At 48.6% G+C, this 25,039-nt stretch overlaps 1 protein-coding gene across 1 annotated transcript in view; it reads right to left on the reverse strand.

Moving 5' to 3' along the window:
• The window catches only part of MAN1C1 (mannosidase alpha class 1C member 1), a 141,179-nt gene extending 136,590 nt beyond the window's left edge, over nt 1-4,589 (reverse strand). Inside the window, exon 1 of the mRNA XM_066270064.1 lies at nt 2,964-4,589. Coding sequence (XP_066126161.1) covers nt 2,964-3,503 — 540 coding nt within the window. The 5' untranslated portion in view covers nt 3,504-4,589. The remainder of the gene's footprint in view (nt 1-2,963) is intronic.
• Nucleotides 4,590-25,039: the final 20,450 nt, after the last annotated feature.

Here is a 25,039-nt window from a genome sequence, read left to right on the forward strand (position 1 = left end):
CAACAGCAACACGCCACTGCCCACGACGTCATGGAACTAAGACACATCGAATACAGAGCTGAGACAAGCCATCTGCTAAGAAGTCCCTGAGCAGGATGGCAGTCTACTTAGAGGCCAGGTCTGGAAGCAAGGGTGTATGTGACCAGCTGATTCTCCCCCTCTCTCACCTCATTTTCCAGAAGGAAAAATAAGGTCCACGAAGGAGAGGCAGCAGCTTGCCCAGAGTCAGACAGCTGACAGTCAAACCCATGTTCTCTAGGTCTCCCCTTTCCACCACATTGCCTCCTCTAAGGTTCCAGACTTGCAAGGTGAGGAGAAATAGTTGATTCTAGGGGCAGATTGTTTCCTGATGCATGTACACCCACAACACGCAGCTCCAACCCATCTTATCATTGCAGACCTTGTGCCCATGTCCATCTCTCAAACTAGAATGTTTATAAATATCCTGTGTTGATTTAGAGCACGGTGTCAGGTCTTCATTCATTCTCATTTATCACCGTCTCTGAATCTCTCTTGATGTTTACTTTCACTTTAAAAAAACCTCATCTTATAAGGAACAGAGCCCTTTTTATCGAGGCTAGTTCCCCCTCTGCTCCTGGGGTCTAATCAATCCACGTCTAGAAATAAACAAGGCAAAGAGGAAAGCAACAGTCCCTTTTATGAAAACAGGCACCTTTCTAAAATGATCCACCCCTGGGCATGGCACAGACAGAAACTTAAATGAGGAGGAAATAAAGATATTCTCCAGCAAGAGTCGTATACATGGGGATCAGGTGGGACACCAGGAAAGGTAACTCTGGGTTAAGAGCCAAACCAAAAACTCTGCCCCACATTATTCAGGTTATCCGGGAGGATGGGGAGGGGGCAGGGCAGGGGCTCCAAACTCAGGAAGCATAAAGAGACACTCAAAACGTAATAGTGTATATAGTCCAGGCCCCTTCATACTGAGGAGCTTAAGGACTCCAAGACATTAAGAGAGGGCTCACTGAACATCAACTTTAGGTATATGCAAGTAAGCCTCCAGCTCCTACTGGGGCACACGGAGATGCCAGATAGAAAGATCCAGACATCTGGCACCCAATATGGACCTCCGCCCATCATGTTATTTTACACCCACCTGCAAAGCATAGTCTCCACACCTCCCAACTCCCACCACCCCTCAGCTGCTGCAGCAAGTCACGCCCACAGCTTCTGCAGGCAAGGGAGGCTGTCTTTGTACAGAGGGGCAAAACCAAGTCCCCACTAGCCATGACTCCCAAACCCAGGCTTTCAGAAATGGGTCACATAGCCAGACACAAGTGCAGAAAGCACCTCTTCTGAAGAGGACAGTGGTTAGATAACTCTTAATCCTTTAGGGATTTTTTTAAAAATCTACAGCGGCTCTGGATACCTCATGAAAAAGTGCATCCATGCAGTTTATATGTGATTCCACTGGAGGTTACTGCCGTCTGAGGAAGTCTAAAAGGGCAGAAAGGGCTAAAGTGCTCTGAGGCAGCTTTGAGAAAGGGAGCTGCAGGTGGTCCATGTGAGTACTCAACAATTTCTTAACCAAAAAGATACTGTTTCCTTAGCTACTGCAAGGTCCAGCCTTATTAAACCTTTGAGATTTCAACAAGAATTTGGAAAGTTAGAGTGCACATATGTGTGCACGCAAGTACACACATACTCCAAGGACACATTTTTTGTGGCTTCCTATCTTGACGTCACAACATGTCCCCTGATTGCTAGTTAAGACAGTCTCCAAACAGGGCTTAGAGCAGAAGGGTTGAGTAACAGCAGAGGTAAGAAGTGGGGGGAAGGTGAGTGTTGGGAGGGAGGATAGTAGGGACAAGGAGAGGGGGACAACTAAGCTCTCCACTGGCTGAGTAGGTCTTGGAAGGACAAGTACCAACCCTTGCTGTCTACTCCCCCTAGAAATCACAGCAGAGCTGTGACTCCTTTGCAGCAAGCCAAGAAGTCCAGGGAGAAGCAGCCCTTTGCTCCTAGGTTCCTGGAGGGGGGGAGCATCCTCTCCTTTCTAGGGTGAAGACCCTAGCCCACTGCTTGCTCATAGCCCCCTCGTGGCCCTGGGGTGTCACTGCAGCCCCCTCTGCATTGCTGGGCAAACACCTCACACAGGCAGCTCTACCAGTGGTATAGCAGAATATTTCGGTACCCTTGGCAGCTTGGCAACAGTCTTCAAGCCATGGTGAGACTAGGTTTGCTTTTGGTTTCTTACACTAAGACTAAGATTCTGACTTAAAGTGATCCTTCTAAACCTCTCCCTGGTACAATCCCTACAAAGAGTAAGTCTAAGACCTGCTTCATTAAGCCAGTAACCTTGGGGCTTCTATCACATTATCACCACCTTTCTGATCATTTCTGCCTTCAGCACATGCAATTATATGCAACTATTTCAAAGCTCAATATAAGTAGTTAAGAGGAACGCACAACATCCTCTGGTTTGTAGGTTGCTGGCTAGATTACAAAAGACTTGCAGGATACCAAATACCCACCAAATCCTCAAGTTTCCAGAGAGCAAATCCTACAGAGGTTTGAGGGAAATCAGGACTTAAGACACACAGGGAGAAAGAACATGGCTTTTGGCCCTGTGCAAACAAATAGGGAGTCCATTAAAGAACCTTACTAGAGACTGCATATAATTCTTACTAGCAACTTCATTAAAAGAAAAGTAGAGCCCACCTGGGCTGGGACTGGACTGGAGAGACCAGAGTCTAGGGCTAGGGGAAAGTTGGTCTAGTGGTTCAGCTATCACCAGTCAGGGGTGGGGACCATTAACTGAACTCAGCGGTGGGAAAGTGAGCAGGTAGGAATAAAGGTGGAAAGTTTGGGAGGAGATAGAAGGATGCAGAGGGTGCCTCTGGACCACTAACAGGGATTGGGGTCAGAGTAAGTGGTTGAAATCACAAAAGGGTCTTTTCTTTTTTTGGGGGGGGGAGTGAAGGCAGGGGAAGAGTCCTTACCTCCTTGATTTTCTCCCGCTGGGTTTGAACTAGGCTCTGGGGTTCCTTACTCTCATCGGTCCTAGTCCCCAAGACCGGATGGCGGAGCCGACTCCGGAACGCGTTGAAGTCAAAGCTAAATGGGATGTTCCCCTCCTGGGGTCTGAGGGCCTCGACGCCGCTGCTCCGGGCCGCCGTGGCCTCCTCGCGTGGCCTGGTGGGCTGGGTACGCCGCGTCCACCCTTTCCTGCGGCGGGTGCTGGCTTGGCTGCTGGGGTCGTCCTCGCCCGGGGCTGGCGCGGCGGGGGCCGGGTTGGGGGGCGACTCCTGCCCTCGGGCCGGAGGATGGCCGGGGATTTCAGCCATTACCTCCAGGCCGGGCTGCTGGGTCCGGGGGGCCAGGAAGAGGCGCTTGAGGCGAGAGGAGTTGGGCAGCAGGAAGAGGGCCCCGAAGCACAGGGTGACGAGGCCCGAGAGGAAGAGAAGGAAAAGGAATTTCTGCGGCAGCCGCAGCCCCCACGGGGAGGCCGGGGCGAAGCCGGGCACTTTCCTCATGAGCATCGTGGCCTGGCACGGGGCTGGGGACAGTCAGCTCCGGCTCGGCCCCTGAGGTTCTCAGGGTACAAGCACTGGTCAGCAGGGGTCTCGGCCAAGGGAAATCGTTGGGGGGCGCCGCCTGGGGTGGGGGTTTCCCTGAGAGTTCCGGGCGTCTGGGGACAGCCTCTGAAGGAAGTTCAAGGAGTTTGGAGAGACTCTTCCCGCGCCGAGGCGAGGGCGCAGCGGCCTCGGCGGGGCCCGGGCGAGCCGGGCGGCACGGCTCAGGGCCCGGGCCCGCAAGGGCCGGCCGCGCGCCGCAGCCTTCCCTTTGGCGGCTAAGCAGCCCCTCCCCGCAGCGGACGGAGCCTACGGGGCCCGCACCTTCCCGCGCGGCGGCCACTGCTGGGGCCGTCACATGCCGTCCGCGGTGCCCCGGCTGTCGACGCAAAGGAACGCCCGCAGGCCTCGTCCCAGCGCCGAGCCGCCCTCAGCCCCTTGGCCCAAAGTTTCAGCCTCAGAAGCAGTTTCCAGAGGGGGCAGACTCGGGGAGCGAGGTGGCAGCGAGGCCGGCGCGTCAGTGGCGCTCCGAGAGCGCGCCGACCCAGACAGGTCGAGACAGCGCCCGGGCTAGGCTATCCGGACACGTCCACAACTTTGCCCCGCCGCGGAGCGGGCGCTGGGCAGCGGGAGCAGGCACTTCTGGGCCGGCTCGGGCAAGGGTCTTCCGGGCCCCCGTGAGTGGAGGGATGCCCGAACCCGGATCCAGAGCCGGTCGCCGTCCGCGACCAGCCGCGGCGGGGTGGCTGCAGCTGCGCCTGGGAGTGTGGGATCTCGCCCCGCCAACTCCGGAGGGCTCCGGGTTCCCGCTGGGATCACCTGTTCCCGGCCCCCGCCGGCTCCGCGGAGCGCTCAGAGCCGGCTGCGCCTTCCCCGCAGCAGCTGGCGTTCTTGCAGCGGCCGCTCCAGACGGCCGCTGCCGCTGCAGGATGAGCCGCTACCGCCGCCGCCGCCGCCGAGCCTGCGCCCCACGCGATCACACGAGCGCACAGCCACCTCTGCCGCCTCCGCCGCAGCCCCGGCTTTCACTGAGACAGCGCCCGCGGCTCCGCCTCCCGCCGGGCCACGCCCTCAGGCCACGCCTACTGCGCGCGCCCACGGTCCACCTCGGCCGCGGCGCCGCAGCCAGGCCAATGGCCTCACGTCTGGGGGTTGGAGTGCGGGGACTCAGCTAGGGTGGGGAGAGGGAACGAGACTTCAAGCCACGCCCCCTCCCACTATCGGCCAGCGCGGTGCACACTCCCCCATCAGCACCAATGGTCCAGCTGCGCGGGGTTGACGAGGGCGGGGGTGGGGAGCGGAGCGAGGTCATTGGCTGTCTAGGAGGGATCCCTGATGGGCCGCAGTCTCCCATTGGTTAGTGCCCAGCGTTCGCTGGACTAGAAGCGACCGAGACCCCCGCCCCCCGTCCGCACTACTCTGGTTGTCGGTCCCTCTGGGGGCAGGAGACCTAGCTAGTCTGGAAGGCCCTGGCCATTGTTAGATGGCCATTGTTAAGTAACCTCTCTCACCCCTCTGTGTCAGCCGAAGATTGGCAGGGTGCGAGGGGACTGCCCGGGGGTCTCCAGAGCTTCCGCGGGGGGTATGGTGGTGCTGCTGTAGCAGGCTGTGAGGAAGGGGTGGCGGGAGCCAAGTCAGGGAGCTGTGGCTGCGGTGGGGCCGGTCGAGGCAGTGTGTCGACTGGACCCCCGCAGACCACTAATCTACCTTCCTTTTACCTCAACCCAAAACCGGGCCAGGACCCCTGGTGGGGCAGGGAGAGGTGCTAACTGCAGCGGTAGAAGGGCAAGAAAGGAGAACCCTGGTCATGTGCACAGAAGACCCCACACATGTGGCACGCATACCTCGATGCCTGCATGTGTTTATGTGCACTTGTGTGTTCCTATGCATAGATACCTATGCACTCAGAGATTGTGATTGGGGGTGTTCTTGCACACAAACATGCACTTAATTTAGGTGTGGACACCAAGTGATTTTGCCAAAGCATACATAGATATATACATATAGTACGAATATTGACATGAGCACTCATACCCACAACATCCAAAAATATGCACGTGTACACACTGCCAGGACACCAGTGTCTTGACCTCAAGGCCCTCACTCCTTCCTCCTTGGACTTAAGTCCCTCTGTGTCTTTCCTTTCTGTTAAACCTAACCCAGGCCAGAGCAACATTGTGCTGTGTGGGTCTTTCATGCAAAGCACTTTATAGAGACAAATAACAGCAGAGGGAGAGACAAATTAAGAGGTGTAATAGGCAAGAGGGAAAATATCTGCTTTCAGCTGCAATTTAAAATGAAATGCAGCGTTGACGAGACAGAAAATACTGCAGGGAGGCCTTTCCCGGCAGAAGAATCGGCCCAGGCAGGCTCTCACCTCGTAAATCTTGCTTCTTCCCTGGGGCCTGCTATGTATGAGTTGTTGGAACTCAGACATCCTTGTACCTCTGGCCAGGCCACGGACAGCAGACCCTCCCCTGATATTTAAATACCCTTGGCATGTAGATCCCTTTCAGCTGAAAATGAAAAGCTGGTCTGGTAATAAGTGCAAATAATCTGGAGGTTGGGTTCAACAGTCCCTCCCAACCCCACAAGTTCTAATTCAGATGTTTTGGTCTTTGATGAATTTGATTGGAGTATTCAGCTTCCTGAAATCATCAGGGACAAAGATGTGATCCACTTAGATACAAGAGCCCAGAAACTTGGTGGACCTCTTCTGATCCCCAAAGCCTAAGCATCTCCTCACTGGGTCTGACCTCTGGAAATGGCAGAAGTATCTCTGGAGAACCAGGCAGAAGCCCAGCGTTCCTTGAAGGCACCCCACATTTTTCCACATTTAAGTAGTAGGATAAGCCTGAACAGGTGGTGGCACAGTGGATAGAGCATCAGACTGGGATGCAGGCTCATTCAGCTTGAGCAAGGGCTCACCGGCTTGAGCAAGGGCTCACCAGCTTGAGCACGGGGTTGCTGGCTTGAACGTGGGGTCATAGACATGGCCCCATGGTCGCTGGCTTGAGTCCAAAGGTGCTTGGCTTGAAGCCCAAGGTCTTTGGCTTGAGCCCAAGGTCACTGGCTTGAGCGAGGGGTCACTCACTCTGCTGTAGCCCCCCTGTCAAGGCACATATGAGAAAGCAATCAATGAACAACTAAGGTGCTACAATAAAGAATTAATGGCCCTGGCCGGTTGGCTCAGCGGTAGAGCGTCGGCCTAGCGTGCGGAGGACCCGGGTTCAATTCCCGGCCAGGGCACACAGAAGCGCCCATTTGCTTCTCCATCCCTCCACCGCGCTTTCTTCTCTGTCTCTCTCTTCCCCTCACGCAGCCAAGGCTTCATTGGAGCAAAGATGGCCCGGGCGCTGGGGATGGCTCTGTGGCCTCTGCCTCAGGCGCTAGAGTGGCTCTGGTCGCAACATGGTGACGCCCAGGATGGGCAGAGGGTCGCCCCTGGTGGGCGTGCCGGGTGGATCCCGGTCAGGCGCATGCAGGAGTCTGTCTGACTGTCTCTCCCCGTTTCCAGCTTCAGAAAAATGAAAAAAAAAAAAAAAAAAAGAATTAATGCTTCTCATCTCTCTCCCTTCCTGTCTGTCTGTCCCTATTCTGTCTGTCTCTATCTGTCTCTCTCTCTCTCTGACACACACACACACACACACACACACACACACACACACACACACACACACACAAAGTAGGGTAATCACTGTTCAGCCCCCTGAGCAGGTAGCACACACGAGAAAGAGAGAAAGGCAAGGGTGAGTCTCAGAAGGACATGTCTGTTTGAACTGGATGCTCACAGTGATGGTGGCACCTGGACCAGTCTGTGGTATGCTGGTGCACCAGGGTAGAATGTAAGGCTGCATTAGGACAAACGTGCCTTCCGCAGACTCAGACTACAAAACCCAGAGCCAGAGGGCTCCATTTCCAACCAACATCACTTGGTGATTACACTGAATTGTTAATACTATAACCTTTATAATCTCCACAGCAAGCTCACTGAAACTTTAGTGGTCCATCCCACCCTATACTTCCATTCCTCGTAGACCTTACATATTCCATGGCTCTTTTCTCACTGGAGAGTTGATTTTTATAATTGATATGTTGTCCCACAGCAGACACTAAGTTCCTCATGGCAGGGACCATGACTCGTTCATCTTTCTAAATGCCCTTAACTACAATGCCTTGTTACACAGGCATTGTGTTTATTGAATAATGGCTGAATAAGTAAGTGTATGCTCATTTCACAGGTGAGGAAACTGAGACTCAGGAAAGCAAATAATAGTGAACTAACATTTTCTATGTATCAATTACATATTGCTTCATTTACTTTTAGGACAACCTTATGAGGTAGATACTTTCAATAGCCTCATTTTACAGATAAGAATACTAAGGCTGAACCTGGCTGGTTGGCTCAGTGGTAGAGCATTGGCCTGGCGTGCAGGAGTCCCGGGTTCGATTCCCGGCCAGGGCACACAGGAGAAGCGCCCATCTGCTTCTCCACCCCTCCCCCTCTCCTTCCTCTCTGTCTCTCTCTTCCCTTCCCGCAGCCAAGGCTCCATTGGAGCAAGGTTGGCCCGGGCGCTGATGATGACTCTGTGGCCTCTGCCTCAGATGCTAGAATGGCTCTGGTTGCGGCAGAACAACGCCCCAGATGGGCAGAGCATCACCCCCTGGTGGGCATGCTGGGTGGATCCCAGTTGGGCGCATGCGGGAGTCTGTCTGACTGCCTCCCCGTTTCCAGCTTCGGAAAAACACAAAAAGGAAAAAAAAAACCACTAAGGCTTAGAGAGAGTGAGTCAGTTAAGTATCTTTCTCAGTTTAATTTAGAATCTCAAATGGGATTGGGCACAGAAATGAAAGCTATTTTAGAAACCTATTTATTCTATCCACAAACATTTATTAAAATTAGATGCTAGGTATCACACTAGTCTCAGAAGGACACAAAGATGAGCAAGGCATGGTTCCTGTCATTGTTGACTCGTTCATTTATTTAGTAAAGAACTGTTTATTGAGCACCTATTAAGTGCCAGGTACAGAAGGGCTGGGAATAACAGCCCTAAACAAGGCTGACATGAAGCCTATCTTCAGGGAATTGCTTGTCTAAAAGGCAACAGGGGCCAATTCAGCCCATCAGGAAGGGAACCCCAGGCACTGGGCACTGCGCTAAATGCTTCACTCTTGTCCTATCCAACCCTTACAATGGTCCTCTCTCTGAAGTAGGCCTTGAGATCCTAATTTAATAGACGAGGAAACTGAGTCTCAGGGGTATGACATGACCTCTCCAAAGTCACACATGGAATAATTTGTAAATATGAAACAAAACCAGACTTATCTAATCCCAGAATCTATGCTTTTTCTATTAATAATATTAATAACTAAGATTAATGGGGCATTTATTATCTGTCAACCTTATAAACGCATATTATAGAAGCTCACTTGTTTGAACCTTACAACCACCCCCTGAGACAGGTACTATTATTACTGACATTTTACAGAAGAGAAAATTAAAACATAACGATGTTAAGGAACTTGCCTAATGTCACACAGATAAGAAGTGGCAGATGGGGGATTATGAACCCTCTTAGCCAGACTCCAAAGCCCCTCTATCTTTCAGAGTCTATTGCTCTCCATCTTTTAATGCCATGAGAGCAGGTCAGCAGGTCAGGGGAGGCAAAGAGCACTAGCCTCAGGAAAAACTATCACAGCCTTGTTGTATTAAATGAGCTCATTCAGTCATTCAATGAGCATGTATAATGCACCAGTGGTGAGCAAAAATAGACACATTATTCCCATGGTGGAGCTTACAGTTTCATGGGGAAGAGGAATTAAAACAAGCAACCCCAAAATAAATATGCAAGCTGAGATAAGAGAAAGGAAGGAGAAAGAAATGCTACTATAATAACAGATTTGGGCACACACTCAGGTTGGTTGAGAAGTGGTCAGGGAAGACTTTCCCTAAGGATAAGTGGAGTAACCTAAGCAAAGAGGGATAGTTGGAACACCCAGGCTAAGGGGACAGCATATGCAAAGGCCCAGGGGTGGAAGGAACATGGTACTTTTGAGAACAGACAAGCCAATATGTATGGAGTAGAAAGAATGATGGGGAAAGGCAGAAAATGTCACTGAATGATTTTAAAAAAGGAGTAGGAATGTGTATGTAGGGGTAGGTGGGTGGGTGGATTCACATTAACATTTTAAAAAGGCTACTCTAGCTACAGTGTGAAACAGAAGGGAAGGCAGGCGTGAATGAAGTGGGTGCCTTTCAGAGGATACTGAAAATCTGTGGTGTCTTGGGCTTGGGAAGCGAAGATGGACAGAACTGCAGGATCCAAATCATATTTAGAGTCCAAAATTAATAGGACTTGATGATGGCTTGAAATTGAATGTTGATAGAGGAAAGCATCGGCAATGATTCCCAGGTCTCTAACGCCCAGGGCGGTGGTGGCATTTGTTGAGATGGAAGCAGTGAACTAGACGGGGCTTCCTGTCTTCCTGTCTGCCCCAGAAGGCGCTAGCCAGTTGGTGCAGAATCTGAATCTCAAATGGTCATTAGTTCCATTAGTCTTCGGTCTTTAGAACCAAAGACTAGAAATGAAGCTAAATTCCAGCCAAGAGATAATCATCAGGCAGCTTCCTTAATGGCCTCCAGACAAATTCAGCCCTGGGCAGGAGAGATACTGATGACTGGGGGCCTGCCGGTGAGAGCACGCCAGGTCAGTCCCCAGATAAAAAACCCTGCGGCTTTCCTAGGCTCCTTTCAGCAGGCAGCAGTCAATACTCGCTGTGTAATGGGGCCGATTTCAGGATTACAGAGCCCAGAACACCTGCCCTCAGATTCTTAAAAGATCATGAAAGTTTCTTTTCAATTCTTCTTGCCTGAGTCCCCAGCCTTGCATCAGAGGTGGCCCCGTCAGCCAGGAACAAGAGTTCTCAACCAGGAGCAATTTTGCTGCAGGGAACATTTGGCAATGCCTGGAGATCATTTCAGTTGTCACAGTTGGGGAGGAGTGCTACTGGCATCTAGTGGATGGTGGTCAAAGATGCTGTTAAACATCTTACAATGCACAGAACAGCCCACTCCCACAACAAAGAATTGTCCAGTCCCACCAGTCCCAGATGTCAGCAGTACCAAGTGTGAGGAACCCTGGCTTAAAGCCAAGGCGTTGAAGTCGGACAGGCCTGGGTTTGCATCCTGGCTTTGCCACACATTGGCTGGTTGATCTTAGGCAACTTGTGTGACCTCTGAGCTCAATTTCTTTATCTGTCAAATGAAGTCAATAGTAATACACTCCTTATAAAGATAACATGGGAATTGAATGAGATAACTGGTTATAAAGAACCTGAAGCAGATATTACACTGCTCCTTCAAGTGATCAGGGACTGGCTTGGACTTATTCTGGATCTATAGTACTTCTCAAGCCTAAGTCCTCAGTATGCTGGAGAAGGGAAAGCAGAGTGGTAAGAATGAGGACCTTGGCTCAGAGTACCTCTGTTGGGTCTTTATATTTATATCATATAAAGTGAGAGGTGGGGAGACAGAGAGACAAGACTCCCGCATGTGCCCGACCAGGATCCACCTGGCAAGCCCACCAGGGGGCGATGCTTTGCCCATCTGGGGCAGTTGCTCCATTGCAACCAGAGTCACTTTAGTGCCTGAGGCAAGGCCATGGTGCCATCCTCAGTGCCTGGGCCAACTTGCTACAGTGGAGCCTTGGCTGTGGGAGGGGAAGTGAGAGATAGAGAGAAGGGGGAGGGGGAAGGGTGGAGAAGCAGATGGGCACTTCTCCTGTGTGCCCTCGCCAGGAATCAAACCTGGAACATCCACATGCCAGGCTGACGCTCTACCACTGACCTAACCGGCCAGGGCCTACTGTTGAGTCTTGACTCAATCTCCTACCAGCAGTGAGATCTTGGGCAGATTGCTCACCTCTTGAAGCCCCAGTTTGGTTCCCCATCTGTGAAGTGGTGTTACGGGACTAAAGGTAAAAGTCTTAGCACAGAGTCTGGCAAGCAGCGAGCCCTGGAAAAATGTGAACCAATAGTGTCAGAGACAAAAAGAATCAGTGCTGTCTCATTTCCTAGTGGTAATCAAGCTAGCAACCCAAACTGAAACTTTGTAACCCAGTTTCCGGTGAAGCTACAATTTCCAAAACTCTGTCCATGGTCCCTAGGAGAACTCTCATTCGTCAGACTGTACACACTAATTTTCGTTTCAGAAGATATGGTCCTTGTCTCAATAACAATAATAGTACTACTTACGAAGTCCAATTGTGGCCAGCACTATGCTAAGCATGGCTCAAGTAAGCCTCTTCTCTCCAGAAGTTTTTATGTCATTCAGTTTAATGGTAGAATGTTGCAGACGTGGTATCTAAAGATCAGAGTGTATAAATCACTAACTTGCAGTGGGGGCAGAGCAGGCTGCTGGATCTTAGTGTTTGAGAATCCCAGCTGAGGCCACTTCTACAAACATACTAAGGGGTGGAGGTTCTTCTCATGCCCGCAGTCCTGGGTTACATTTACCTAGTTGACATTGTGAGGATGGAATGAAATAATCCATGTTAATGTCCTAGCAGAGTGCCTGGCATGTAGCAGGAACTAAATGTTAGTTATTATTATTTATGGTGCTGGTCCTCTTTAAAGGGCATGTAAAATAAATATGTTTGAATCTCATAAAAATACATTTCCAAAAGCTTACATCAATCCCCCCAAAGCAAGAAATAAAACTGTATCTTTAAATTTTAATAGTGGCATAATTTAGTCATCTGGTTCTACTTGTTAATATCAAGGAGTTTGGCAGTTTTATGTATCAGTTTCTTAATGTCCATGGCTTACTGAGGCTCCAGCTTCTATGCGGGGTCTCAGAGTCTCCGCCCCTCTGGGATTAGGATAGTAAGATGGGCCCAAGGCATCAGGGGTGTATTGCTGAGTGAAGACCTCATGGACCAAACAATCTTGGGAAATTCCCTCAAACCTTATTCATTATGCCATCCAAATGTTTTCTGGAACCAGACCAATAAGCCAGAGGGACAAAAGAGCATTGTGGCCAGAGCCTTGAACCTCATAGGCCTGCATGTGAATCCAACTCCTGCCTCCTGGTGGCTATGTAACCCTAGGCAAGTCACCTCATCTGTTTAAGTCTGTTTCCTTGACTATAAAAATAGCAATAATAATAGTACTAAACTCAGTATCTGTTAAATGTTAGTATTATTAAAAGAAGCAAAAAAAAAAAAAAAAAAAAACCCCACAAGAAACAGCAAATGAAAGAGATTGGGGTTTAAAGAGGGAGTTTCATTAGTCATCCTACTTGTCCCAAGTCCCAGCTCTCTATTTGATTAGATGACCTGGGTACATCACTCACCTGTCTGACCAGTATCTTCATCCATAAAGGGGGCCTATAAAACCCTAAATGAAATAACCAGTGGGTAGGCACGTTGTTAATGTTAAAGTGTACATGGTTAAATTACAATAATTTCTTGTAAAGGCTGCATCACAGAATTTTCTATGAGGGGTTAAGGCACTATAGATAACTAGAAGCTAAGTTCACAAACCTTAATCTTTATTTTGTTGCCTAATAAATATAGGGAATTCTCTTGCAGAAGGCTCCCAGAGGCACCAGACCCCAGTCATCCCAGAGCAATATCAAGGACGCCAGATAGACCGGTGCCAGTGTCAGAAGGACATTCCAGGGAGGCACTCCAGCAAATCAGACTCCCACCTCCCACACACAGCTATGTGACTAACTGCATGGACTTTGCCTCTTGCCTCATAGAACCCTGTGAAAACAGTCAGTACTAGGAGAGTGGGGAGGCAGTACTTTTGGACATGAGTCCCCTGTTTTCTCAGGTTGCTGGCAATCTGAATAAAAGACATTCTTTATATCACTCAGACCCTGGTTCCACGACTTGGAGGTGATGAGCAACTCGAACCCCAGCTTCTATGTACCCTGACTGGGAATCAAACCAGGACTTCCACATGCCAGGTCGACGCTCTACCACTGAGCCAATGTGCCAGGGCTCCAAACTAATTTTCATCATTCTAAAAATAATTTTTTAGCCTCAATCGTGATTTGAATTTTTTTTGTGATGCCCCCTGATATTTCCTATTTTATTCCATCCTTCTTTTTCTAATATCCTATTTTATGTATTTTAAAGAAACAAAAAAGCTGATAGAAACTGAGCCAGTCATTTGCCCTGTTTGCCAAATGTTCCTGGATCTGGCTCTGCCTTTGGGGCATATGGCAGAATGGCTCCACCTCCTTGTAGTTGACTAGAGTCATGTGACTAATTCTGGCCAATGAACTGCTAGCAGAAATGACAGCTGTCACTTCTAGTCCAGAGCACTTTTCCTCCAGAACTCTGGCTTTCCCCCTAGCATGCTGACTGACAGGGACTGAGCTGGCAGCTGCTCCATCAGCGAGGGTCCCTGTGTGACTATGCTGAGTAGAACCTTCTGCACCTCTATACATAGAGGAGCTTAAATGAGAAATTAATACATGTTGTGTCGAGCCACTGAGACCACAGGGCTTTAAAATTTTTTTAACTTAAAAAAAATTTAAGCCTGACCTGTGGTGGCACAGTGGATAAAGCGTTGACCTGGAATGCTGAGGTTGCTGGTTCAAAACCCTGGGCCTGCCTGGTCAAGGCATATATGGGAGTTGATGCTTCCTGCTCCTCCCTCTTTTCTTTCTCTCTCTCTCTCTTCTCTAAAATGAATAAATAAAAATAAAAATTAAAAAAAATTTAAGGTGAAATTAACTTTAATAATATATTTTATTTAATCTAATATATCCAAAATATTATCATTTAAGTTATGATTTAAAAGCCAGTAATGAGATAGGTTGCATTGGGGTATTTTTTAATATTTTTTTTACTTATGAAATCTTCATAAGCGAGTGTATATTTTAAATTTACAGTGTATTTTAATTCAGACGAGCCACATTTTAAATATGCCGAAAGCCCCATGTGCTAGTGGCTACTGCACCAGACAGCACAGCTGTAACCGCAAATGACCCTCATTTTGAAACACACAAAGGCATCCTGAATAAATAAATCCTTATCTTTGTCCAAAGTATCTTTAGAAAAGGAAATTCCGTGTTTCATAAAACAGGCTGTGGTGAGACTTCATATCCATTTCTCCTCAGTTCGCCTGCAGTGGGGGACTTCCTTCCTGCATTACAACTGGCTGCCATTCCTTTCCGTTAGCCAATTCACTCACCTCCACTCTCTCAAATTAAATAAAAGGGGGGGGGGCTTTTAAGAGGCCCAGGTTAAAAGTAAAGAGAAAAGTATGGCTATTTTGAAAGTTCTCGCACCCACAGGATTCCAGCACACTGAGGACTTAGGTTTGGGAGGTAGATCTCAATAATAAGAGTAAGTCCAACCCAGCAGCCCCTGCTCCCTTGGAGGAGGGGTGTAACATTTGTTTCAGGCTCTTTTTTTTTTTAAGATTTCTTTTTTCTTTCTTTTTAATTCATTTTAGAGAGGAGAGAGAAAGGGAGAGAGAGAGACAGAGAGGGAGAGAGAGAGAGAGAAAGAGAAGGTGGGGAGGAGCTGGAAGCATCAACCCCCATATGTGCCTTGACCAGGCAAGCCCAGGGTTTCGAACCGGCGACCTCAGCATTTCCAGGTCATGCTTCAGGCTCTTTATAGATAGTATCTCATTTAATTCCCACATCATCTTTATGAGGAGTGTATTACTATTGACCCCACTGGAATGACGTGAGGCTCTGAAAGGTCATACAAGTTGCCCAAGGTCAACCAGCCAGTGTGTGGCAAAGCCAGGATGAAAACCCAGGTCTGTCTGACTTCAATGCCTTGGCTTTAAGTCAGGGTTTCTCACCCTTGGTACTGTTGGCATTTGGGGCTAGACAATTCTTTGTTTTGTGCATGTGTGTGTGTGTGTATGCTGCGTGTGTGTACATGTGTGTTCTCATGTGCAGCATCTGTTTTGTGCGTTGTAAGATGTTTAATAGCATCCCTGACTGCTATCCACTAGATGCCAGTAGCAGGCTGGGGGGGGGGCATTCATGCACTTTCTTCTCCACAGTGTGTGATGGAGGATGGGGGTGGGAGGGCGGAGGGTGAGACTAAGGCATTAGAACTTGTTCTCCTCTCCTGGGGAAGACAGGATTCCTTTTGACTTGGAACGTTGACAAGACCTATGTAACAGGATTGAAGGTTGCTGGTAAAGATGAATTATTTTCTTATTAATTTGTGATTATATATGTGTGTTATTGTTAAAATGGGATTATATCTCACCTACTGCTTAGGAAATACGCTTCTTTAATTTACTGATATGTTAGGAGCATTTTCCCATGAAACAAACTACTCTTCTACTTTATCATTCTGACAGCGAAAAGTATTTTTTTTTTTGTATTTTTTCTGAGGCTGGAAACGGGGAGAGACAGTCAGACAGACTCCCGCATGCGCCCGACCGGGATCCACCCGGCATACCCACCAGGGGTGACGCTCGGCCCACCAGGGGGCGATGCTCTGCCCCTCCGGGGCATCGCTCCGCCGTGACCAGAGCCACTCTAGTGACTGGGACAGAGGCCAAGGAGCCATCCCCAGCGCCCGGGCCATCTTTGCTCCAATGGAGCCTTGGCTGTGGGAGGGGAAGAGAGAGACAGAGAGGAAGGAGGGGAGGGGGGGTGGAGAAGCAAATGGGCGCCTCTCCTATGTGCCCTGGCCGGGAATCAAACCTGGGTCTCCCGCACGCCAGGCCGACGCTCTACCACTGAGCCAACCTGCCAGGGCTGAAAAGTATTTTTTAAATAGATATACTGGCCTGACCTGTGGTGGCGCAGTGGATAAAATGTCGACCTGGACTGTTGAGGTCGCCGGTTCGAAACCCTGGGCTTGCCCAGTCAAGGCACATATGGGAGTTGATGCTTTCTGCTCCTCCCCCACTTCTCTCTCTCCCTCTTCCTCTCTCTCTCTCTCTCTCTCTCTCTCTCCCCTCTAAAATGAATAAATAAATAAAAATAATTTAAAAAAATAGATATACTATACTTTATTTACCCAGTACACTATTTTTGGACATTAAGGTCATTTCTTTTTTTTTTTTTAATTAATTTATTTTTTTATTTTTATTTTTATTAATTAAGGTCATTTCTAATTGTCATTGCTTTTGACAATAATTTCTCACTCTTATAATGCCTTGGTTTTTATAGAAAGTACGGTCAGAAAACACATTCAGATGAAGAAAGGTATGATCACCCCCAGGCGTCCTTCTGACCTTGTAGGGTTTTACCATGTAAGACACCGACTTCTGTAGCCATGAGGAGGGCACAGCTTCCTCTGAGCATTGCCGGAAGACTGTGTAAGGGGGAAGGTGTCAAAGACAGAGGCCACGGAGGTCCTGCCACTGACTCTGCGGACATCCTGTCTGTGCTCAGTTTGCTCATTTGTGAAATGAGGATAATAACGCTGGCCCCTTGGTGTTGCTGTGAGGATTAAATTAGACTGGCTATGAATCCTGGCTAAAAAAGACAGAGTGCATGCACACACAAAGCACAGCTCTCTCCTGATGCTCCACTAACATGAAGGCAAAAGTGACTTTTATAAAGGCATAAAACCACAAGGACAATTAGCACAGGTGAGGAAATAACATTAACAACATTTGAAAGGCAGACAAGCAAATCAATGAGTTGTAATTTAGGGGAACCAAGAATCCTGAGCCCTAAACTGCCAATGGGGAAAGCTAAAAGTAGTTGGATTTATGGGTTAGACACCCCCCCCCCAGAAGACTCAGTATTGATCTACACTGAGGGGGAGCTAAGAACAAGAGAGTGGGCCCTGCCCTTCCTGTCTTCCCCTATACTCAGTTACCGCTTCTGGGTAGAAAACCAGGGTCGGTCCCGAGGACACGTGTGAGAGAGACGATCACTTCTGTGGGAATGCGCAGCCTGCTCCGTGCCTGGCGCTGGTGTCCATGGTGGGGGAGGGTGGCAGACACAGAAACTCAGCAGAGCTAAGGGAGGGAGACAGTAGAATCCAGCAGCAAGGCCAACCCGCAATGAAGCTAGAGGAAATAGAGAGGGGGTCTGGTGGGCCGCCTCTCACCAGCATTTGCTTCAACCGCCCACGTTAAGGTAGGAGCACTGGGATTGGAAAGGACAAGGGCCTTGCCCCAAATCTACACTTTTTAGCCTCCCCAGTTCCCACTCTCTGTGGGCCTCCCGATTCTCTACCAGGCTGACAATGGCCTCTTCCAGGTCCTGCTTCTGGTGTAGAGAGTGTACTGCTCAGCCTGGAGCTAGGCCAGGATCCTCAATTTGGGGACCCCACTCCTCAGTGAGGCTGCACTCCTTCCAGAAAATCACCAGTCAATCTGGTTCTCAGAAACTCCTGCTTCCAATCAGCCGTCATATAAAGTGCTAGGGGGATGTGGCTTCTTCCCTCTTAGAAGCAGAGGAGCTTTCCTGGCCATTTGAAAAGGAGCAAGTTTTTAAACCTTGGCCAGTTGGCTCAGTGGAAGAGCGTCAGCCTGGCATGTGGATGTCCTGGGTTCGATTTCCGGTCAAGGCACACAGGAGAAGCGCCCATCTGCTTCTCCACCCTTCCCTTCTCACTTCTCTCTCTCTCTCTCTCTCTCTCTCTCTCTTTTGTATTTCTCCAAAGTTGGAAACGGGGAGGTAGTCAGACAGACTCCCACATGTGCCCAACCGGGATCCACCTGGCATGCCCACCAGGGGGCGATGCTCTGCCCATCTGGGGCATTGCTCTGTCACAACCAGAGCCATTCTAGCACCTGAGGCAGAGGCTGTGGAGCCATCCTCAGCGCCTGGGCTAACTTTGCTCCAATGGGGCCTTGGCTGTGGGAGGGGAAGAGAGAGACAGAGAGGAAGGAGGGGGGGAGAGGGGGAGAAGCAGATGGGCGCTTCTCCTGTGTGCCCTGGCCGGGAATTGAACCCAGGACTCCTGCATGCCAGGTTGTCGCTCTACCACTGAGCCAACCGGCCAGGGCCTCTCTCTCTCTCTCTCTCTCTCTCTCTCTCTCTCTCTCCCCACTCCTGCAGCCATGGCTCAATTGTAGCGAGTTGGCCCTGGGCACTGAGGATGGCTCCATGGCCTCCACCTCAGGTGCTAAAAAGAGCTCAGTTGCTGAGCAACAGAGCAATGTCCCAGATGAGCAGAGCATTGCCCCTAGTGGGCTTGCAGGGTGGATCCCGGTTGAGGCATATGCAGGAGTCTGTCTCTCTGCCTCCCCTCCTCTCACTGAATAAAAAAGAAAGAAGAAAGAAAGAAAGAAAGAAAGAAAGAAAGAAAGAAAGAAAGAAAGAAAGGAAGAAAGAAAGAAAGTTAGTTTCTGGAGATCAAAGGTGGAAAATGAAGCTGTGAGCCCAATCAGTTGGACAGAGGAGCGTTGCTCAAATCCCACCTGTTGATGGTCAATGTTATACATCAGGGTCCACTGCGCTAAGCAGAGAATGGGGGAAAGGCATTCCTGGACCTGTCTACTCACCTAGAATCAGATGTCTTTGGCAGAGGTAGAGAATGCTCATACTCTCACAGGACCAGGGCCAATGCATCCTAATACTGTGATTTGGAAATAAAAAATAAGAAGTCCAGGTACATTTGAATTTCAGATAAGCAACCAATAACTTTTTAGTATGCTCCATGCAATATTAGGACATACATGTAGTAACAGATGACTCATTATTCATCTGGAATTCCAGTTGAATGGGGCTTTCTGTATTCTACCTGACAACTCCATCTGTCCCGGCACACGTAGCAAGTACTCACTGAAGAAGGGATTTATTTGTCTGCGCTTTGAACTGAATGTGAAATCAGAATTTTACATTTCACTGGGCCACAGTGGACTTTCTAGTTACTGAAAGTGAGTTTTAATTACCAAAATGCAACTGTTATTTTGACCAAAAGGAACCAGAAAGTCATGGATCTGCCTGAATTATCATCAGGAGTCAAGTGTTGAGCCGGGTGCAGTTACCTCTTTAGTTCTCCTGGCTGGTTGAATAATTCATACAACGCACAGCAGATTAACAGGAGAAAATCAAATTTTAGTATGTGCATGGGGAATTTACATAAACATGAACATTCTGAAGACAACGAGGCAATATGTAGTATATATGTCACTTTGGACTAAGGAGGAGGAGGTAGGCACTTCATAGGCAGATAAGAAAGAGCAAACATTTGGTAAACAGATTCTGGCAGGGCCACCCAGAAACAACGGGACAAAAGCGGGCCTAGCGGGACAGATTTTGGCTTGGATCCTCCCTGTCCGCCACATTTCATTCACACGTACTAAGGTGGCTATGCTAAGGTTCCCTTCCTGAAGCAGGTTTTTCTATCTGGATCTCTTAATACAGGAAAGGGACTGGTTAAAAAAAAAAATCTTCCTTCTCTAGCCAGGTAGATCAGTGGTCAGAGCACTGTCCTGATGCACCAAGGTCGCAGGCTCCATCCCTGGTCAGGGCACATACAAGAATCAACCAATGGCCTGACCAGGAGGTGGCGCAGTGGATAGAGCGTCGGACTGGGATGCAGAAGGACCCAGGTTTGAGACCCCAAGGTCACCAGCTTGAGTGCAGACTCATCTGGTTTGAACAAAGCTCACCAGCTTGGACCCAAGGTCACTGGCTCAAGCAAGGGGTTACTCGGTCTGCTGAAGGCCCACAGTCAAGGCACATATGAGAAAGCAATCAATGAACAACTAAGGTGTTGCAACGCGCAATGGAAAAACTAATGATTGATGCTTCTCATCTCTCTCCATTCCTGTCTGTCTGTCCCTGTCTATCCCTCTCTCTGACTCACTCTCTGTCTCTGTAAAAAATAAATAAATAAATAAATAAATTTAAAAAAATAAAAGAATCAACCAAGGAACAACAAATTGATGTTTCTCTCTCTCTAAGATCAATCAATAAATTAAAAAAATTTTAAACTATTCCTGAGTTTTTTGTTGGGCTTTACTTGTTTTCAGCTCAAAGTCGTTTGCATGCCAGCTCACATTTTGGGGGAAACTCTCTCTTGCTCCCGCCCCCACGCGAAGACGGGAAACTTGCCCTTGACAGACTATGGTTGCAGACAGACTAGAAAAATAAGGTAGTTTCTTCCTTGTACTCTATCAGTGCTAGCCCACTGGACTCATTCATTCAATAAACACTTATTGCCTACTATGTGCCAGGCACTGTTCAGTAAAGCAGTGGAATTAATATGATCAGCCTTCTTATTGAAGCCCACTTAATTAAAGAGGAAAACTGAAGTCTAGGGAAGTTCGCCATAGGTAACAGAACAGGGAGGTGGTGGATCTGGGATTAACATCCAATGTATCTGACACCAGAGCCCTCACTCTTTCCACTGTGCGACCCTGTGAAGGTACGAGGCACACTGAGTAATGGCGGCACAGAGAGTAGAAGGTAGAGCCCATGCAAATTACCAGCAGCCCTCCCCCCCCCCTGCCCAGCCATCACTCAGTGTTACAATTTCATCTTCTAAGTATCTCTGATCCATCCACTTTCAATCAGTACCCCCTCCCCAACACACACACATCCCAAACCACCCTCAGCTCCTGCCTCAACAACAGCTCCACCCAGGCCAGCTGGTCTCTGGCTCCCTCCAGCCTGTTCACACAGCAGGCAGGATGATCCACATGACAGGTGAATGCAATCACCTTAAACCACCTAAGAAATGGAAACCTTTTACCTAAAACTTTCCTATGCTTCCCATCACTGTCAGGACAACAGAACTCCTAACCGTGGTACTAGGTTCCTCCCCTGTGGACTTCTCCAGCTCCGTCTCACTTCCTCTTACTCCCTCTACCTCTGTCCATCAGGAGATAAGTTATCTATTGCTGCACAACCAACCACCCCAAAACTTAGTGCCTTAAAACAACAACTGTCTTATTATCTCTCCCCCCATTCTTTTCACCAGGCTTAGCTGTATGGTTCTCTTAAGGCGTTAGTCATCTGGACACGTGACTGAGCTGGGCCTTCAATATGCTCACTCAACATGTCTGGTGGTCCATGCTGGTTATCACGTGGGGATTCAGCGAAGGCCCATCAACCAGAGGCCACATGTGGCCTCTCCATGTTGCTTAGGAGTCTCAGTGCGTGTCAGCGGGATTCTGAGAGGGTCTCAAGAACTGCTAGTTCTCAACTTCCAGGCCAGGCCTGGAATTGATCGAGTATCACTTCCTCCACATCCTTTTGGTTATGAAGACACAGGGGCAGCCCAGGTGAAAGGGAGGGAAAAGCTCCATTTCTTGATGGGAAGTGTTTGTGGCCCACTTTAACCCACCACGGTCAGTCTCAGCTTCAGATCACAGAAACAGCTCCAGTTCTTTTAAGCAGAAAAGAATTCACTCCAGGGAAAAAGTGTGTACTGCATTGTTGGGAGGGCCGGAGAGGCTGGCTCTCGGCTGAGCTTCCAGATACACCCCCAGAGTAACCCTGCAGGAAACCTCTGCCATGATCAGGAAGCTGGGGGATCCAGATGCTGCCCCCACTGCTGGCTCCAAGATGATACTCCGCCCTGATGCCTGCCAGATGGGTGCCCCAAGCTCTTCTCCCACAATTACAGAACAAGGGTCTAGACACTGAATCCGCTGCTACAGCCGCTGAAAAAAATACCTGTAATATCCCCACAACTCTGCTTGCCTGAAAATCAGAGAAGCATGACCTCTGCCTTACAAGGTTAATGCCCATGGTATGTCTGATTAATAGAACCTAAATCACCTCTGGACACTTGGTTTTAGAAGTCAAGCTTCTTAGCATCTCTAGTACAGCAAACACACTACAAAAGATGCTGTGCAAGCCAAGCTGTGGTATCTTCACCGTCCTGGGCCTTCTCTCAGGCCTGAGTAATTGCTCTGCTTCCTCTTGCCATAGTGCCTTTGTACATACTGTTCCCTCTACCTACGATTCTCTTCCCTTTCCTTTTCTTCCCCACTTTCTTCAGATTCTAGCACAAGTATCTTCTCTGATCTTTCTATTGCTTTATATCTCCATTTTACAGATGAGGAAGCTGAGGCCCAGAGAAGTTTAGCAATTTTCCCAAGAGCACCGAGCCAGTAAGCAGCAAGCTGGAATTTGAACTCTGATAGACTGATTCCAGAGCTTGTTCCTAACAGCTGCATCATGTTATGCAAAGGTGAACTGACCCATGTTAAAAGGCCAGGGGCAGGGCATAAAGCTGCCCTGCAAATAAACAAAGAAAGCTTCAGCAAATGTTGACAGGCCCAGAAAACTCAGAGGGTGACAGGAGTAGCAGGTGAAAGATCTCAGGACAAGGTCAGATGCAGTGGAACTTGGCCCCAGCTCCCAGAGAACATAAGTACATTCAATACAGCCGCCCTTCGCAAGGGAGCAGAGAGCAGGTCGCACTGTGTCAGGAGAGGGAAGCATCGCATGTCTCTCCCAAGAGGGGTTATCAATTTCAGCGGCAAAACCCACAATCACAGTGAACAAAGTGTGTTCAGTTCTCATAACTTGAACAGGCAAAATTTTTTTAGGGCAAAGAGCAGTTAAGGAGAAAAAGCCATCACAAAGCAGGGGCTTGGGGTGCAATGAGTGCCTCTGCTGGCCGCCCCTTGGCAACCAGGGCCTAGTGAAGAGCTGAGAAACCGAGAGGACATTTCATTAAAAAAAAAAAAAAAGATAGATTTCCTCAGTCCACAGCAGCAAATGGGCTCACTTGCCCTCTTGAAGCTAGGTGTAGGAATTCCTGGGATAGAAGAATAGTATTCCCTCTTCTCTGGCCGCCATGACTCGGGTCCCCCTAAAGCCAGCTGATGCTCAGCGAAGGAAAAGACAAGACCGGGAAACTTGGGTTAGTAAGCCCGCTCTGCCACTTACCTGCTAGGTGAACTTGGGCAAAATTCTTCTCCTCTGCATCTGCTTCTTTGTCCAGGAAATGAGGGCACTGGATGAAAACAAAAGTTTTGAACTTTATGCCTTAGCTGCAAAACCTTTGTGGGAAAAAAAAAAAAAACTTACATAAGTCTTGCCCTCTAGTTGAATAGGGATGTAGGACTCAGAGAGCTCAGAGACTAGATCATCCCATTCTGGTCCTCAGCTTTCCCATCTAGGAGCGGAAAGCTTTGGAGTTAGTGGTCCCTGCAGTTGCTTCAGCTTTGACAATTTAGGACTCTGCCCTGGTAAGATTATGAGAAAATAAGACCTATGGTGGGAGAAGTGTTTGAGGGATGGGTCGGGGACAGCAAGAATAAAGTGGTTTTCAGAGATTCCATTCCAGAGGCAGCTCAGGGAGAACTGAAGCTCGCGAGAAGCAATGAACCCCCAAATCAGAACACTGGTAAAGAGGTCATGGCCACAGTTTCTATTTTAGAAAGAACAGGAAAACCAGAGGTCGAAACAATAAATGTGGATTGTAATGTGTGAGATAGGTGGATCAATGGACCGATCCACGGCTGGCTGGATGAATAGTAGATAAATAGGCAGATAGGGGAATGGACGGATGTTCAGGATAGTCTCTAGTTGGATGGAGTGAATGGGGTCATACAGCGTGGGGCAAAAGTAGGTTTACAGTTATAAGTACACAAAATACAGAGTTTATTCTTGAATTATTTATTATTGTATTATTTTCCATATGAACAATTGTAAACTAACTTTTGTACACCCTGTATATTTGGCAGGTGAGAAGATACTCACTTAGATGGCCAGGCAGGTAAGCAAGTGGGTGAGTAAATGGATCTGTGGGTGTGCAAACAGACAAGCAAAAGGTGGGTGGGAGTATGGGTAGGCAGGTAGATGCCTAGGTGATTGGATGGGTAGGTAGGTTTTGCAATATAAGAGGAGGAAATGGGTAAAATTTGACTGATGGGCTTGTTTGGTTCTCTTGGACATTAACCCCATTTTCTCTCCCCTATCCTACTCCCATTCAAACACCTGAGAGGTTTACAGTGAGTTTCTCAATGTGCGGAAATTTTACCACTAGTAATGTATAAGATTATTTTATGTAGTTACTGAAATAATCTTAGAAGAAATCCAGACACAACGTGAAGTCACACTGAATCACATGTAAGAAAGATATTCCCACTTTTGTTTCATTTTGTTTTGTTTTTTTGACAGAGACAGAGAGAAAGTCAGAGAGAGAGAGGGACAGATAACGACAGACAGGAAGGGAGAGAGATGAGAAGCATCAATTCTTCATTGTGGCACCTTAGTTGTTCATTGATTGCTTTCTCATATGTGCCTGGATGGGGGGCTACAACAGAGCAAGTGACCCCTTGCTCAAACCAGCAACCTTGGGCTCAAGCCAGAGTTCTTGGGCTTCAAGCCAGTGACCTCAGGATTTCGAACCTGGGTCCTTCAGGTCTCAGTTTGACGCTCTATCCACTGCACCACCACCTGGTCAGGCTCGCTCTTTCTTTTTCTTTTCTTTCTTTCTTTCTTTCTTTCTTTCTTTCTTTCTTTCTTTCTTTCTTTCTTTCTCTTTCTCTCTTTCTTTCTCTTCTTTCTTTCTTTTTCTCCTTCCTCCTTCCTTCCTTCCTTCCCTCTCTTTTTCTTTCTTTCTTTTTCTCTCTCTCTC

Source organism: Saccopteryx bilineata, chromosome 3 (genome assembly GCF_036850765.1).
Source record: "Saccopteryx bilineata isolate mSacBil1 chromosome 3, mSacBil1_pri_phased_curated, whole genome shotgun sequence".
Classification (NCBI taxonomy): domain Eukaryota; kingdom Metazoa; phylum Chordata; class Mammalia; order Chiroptera; family Emballonuridae; genus Saccopteryx; species Saccopteryx bilineata.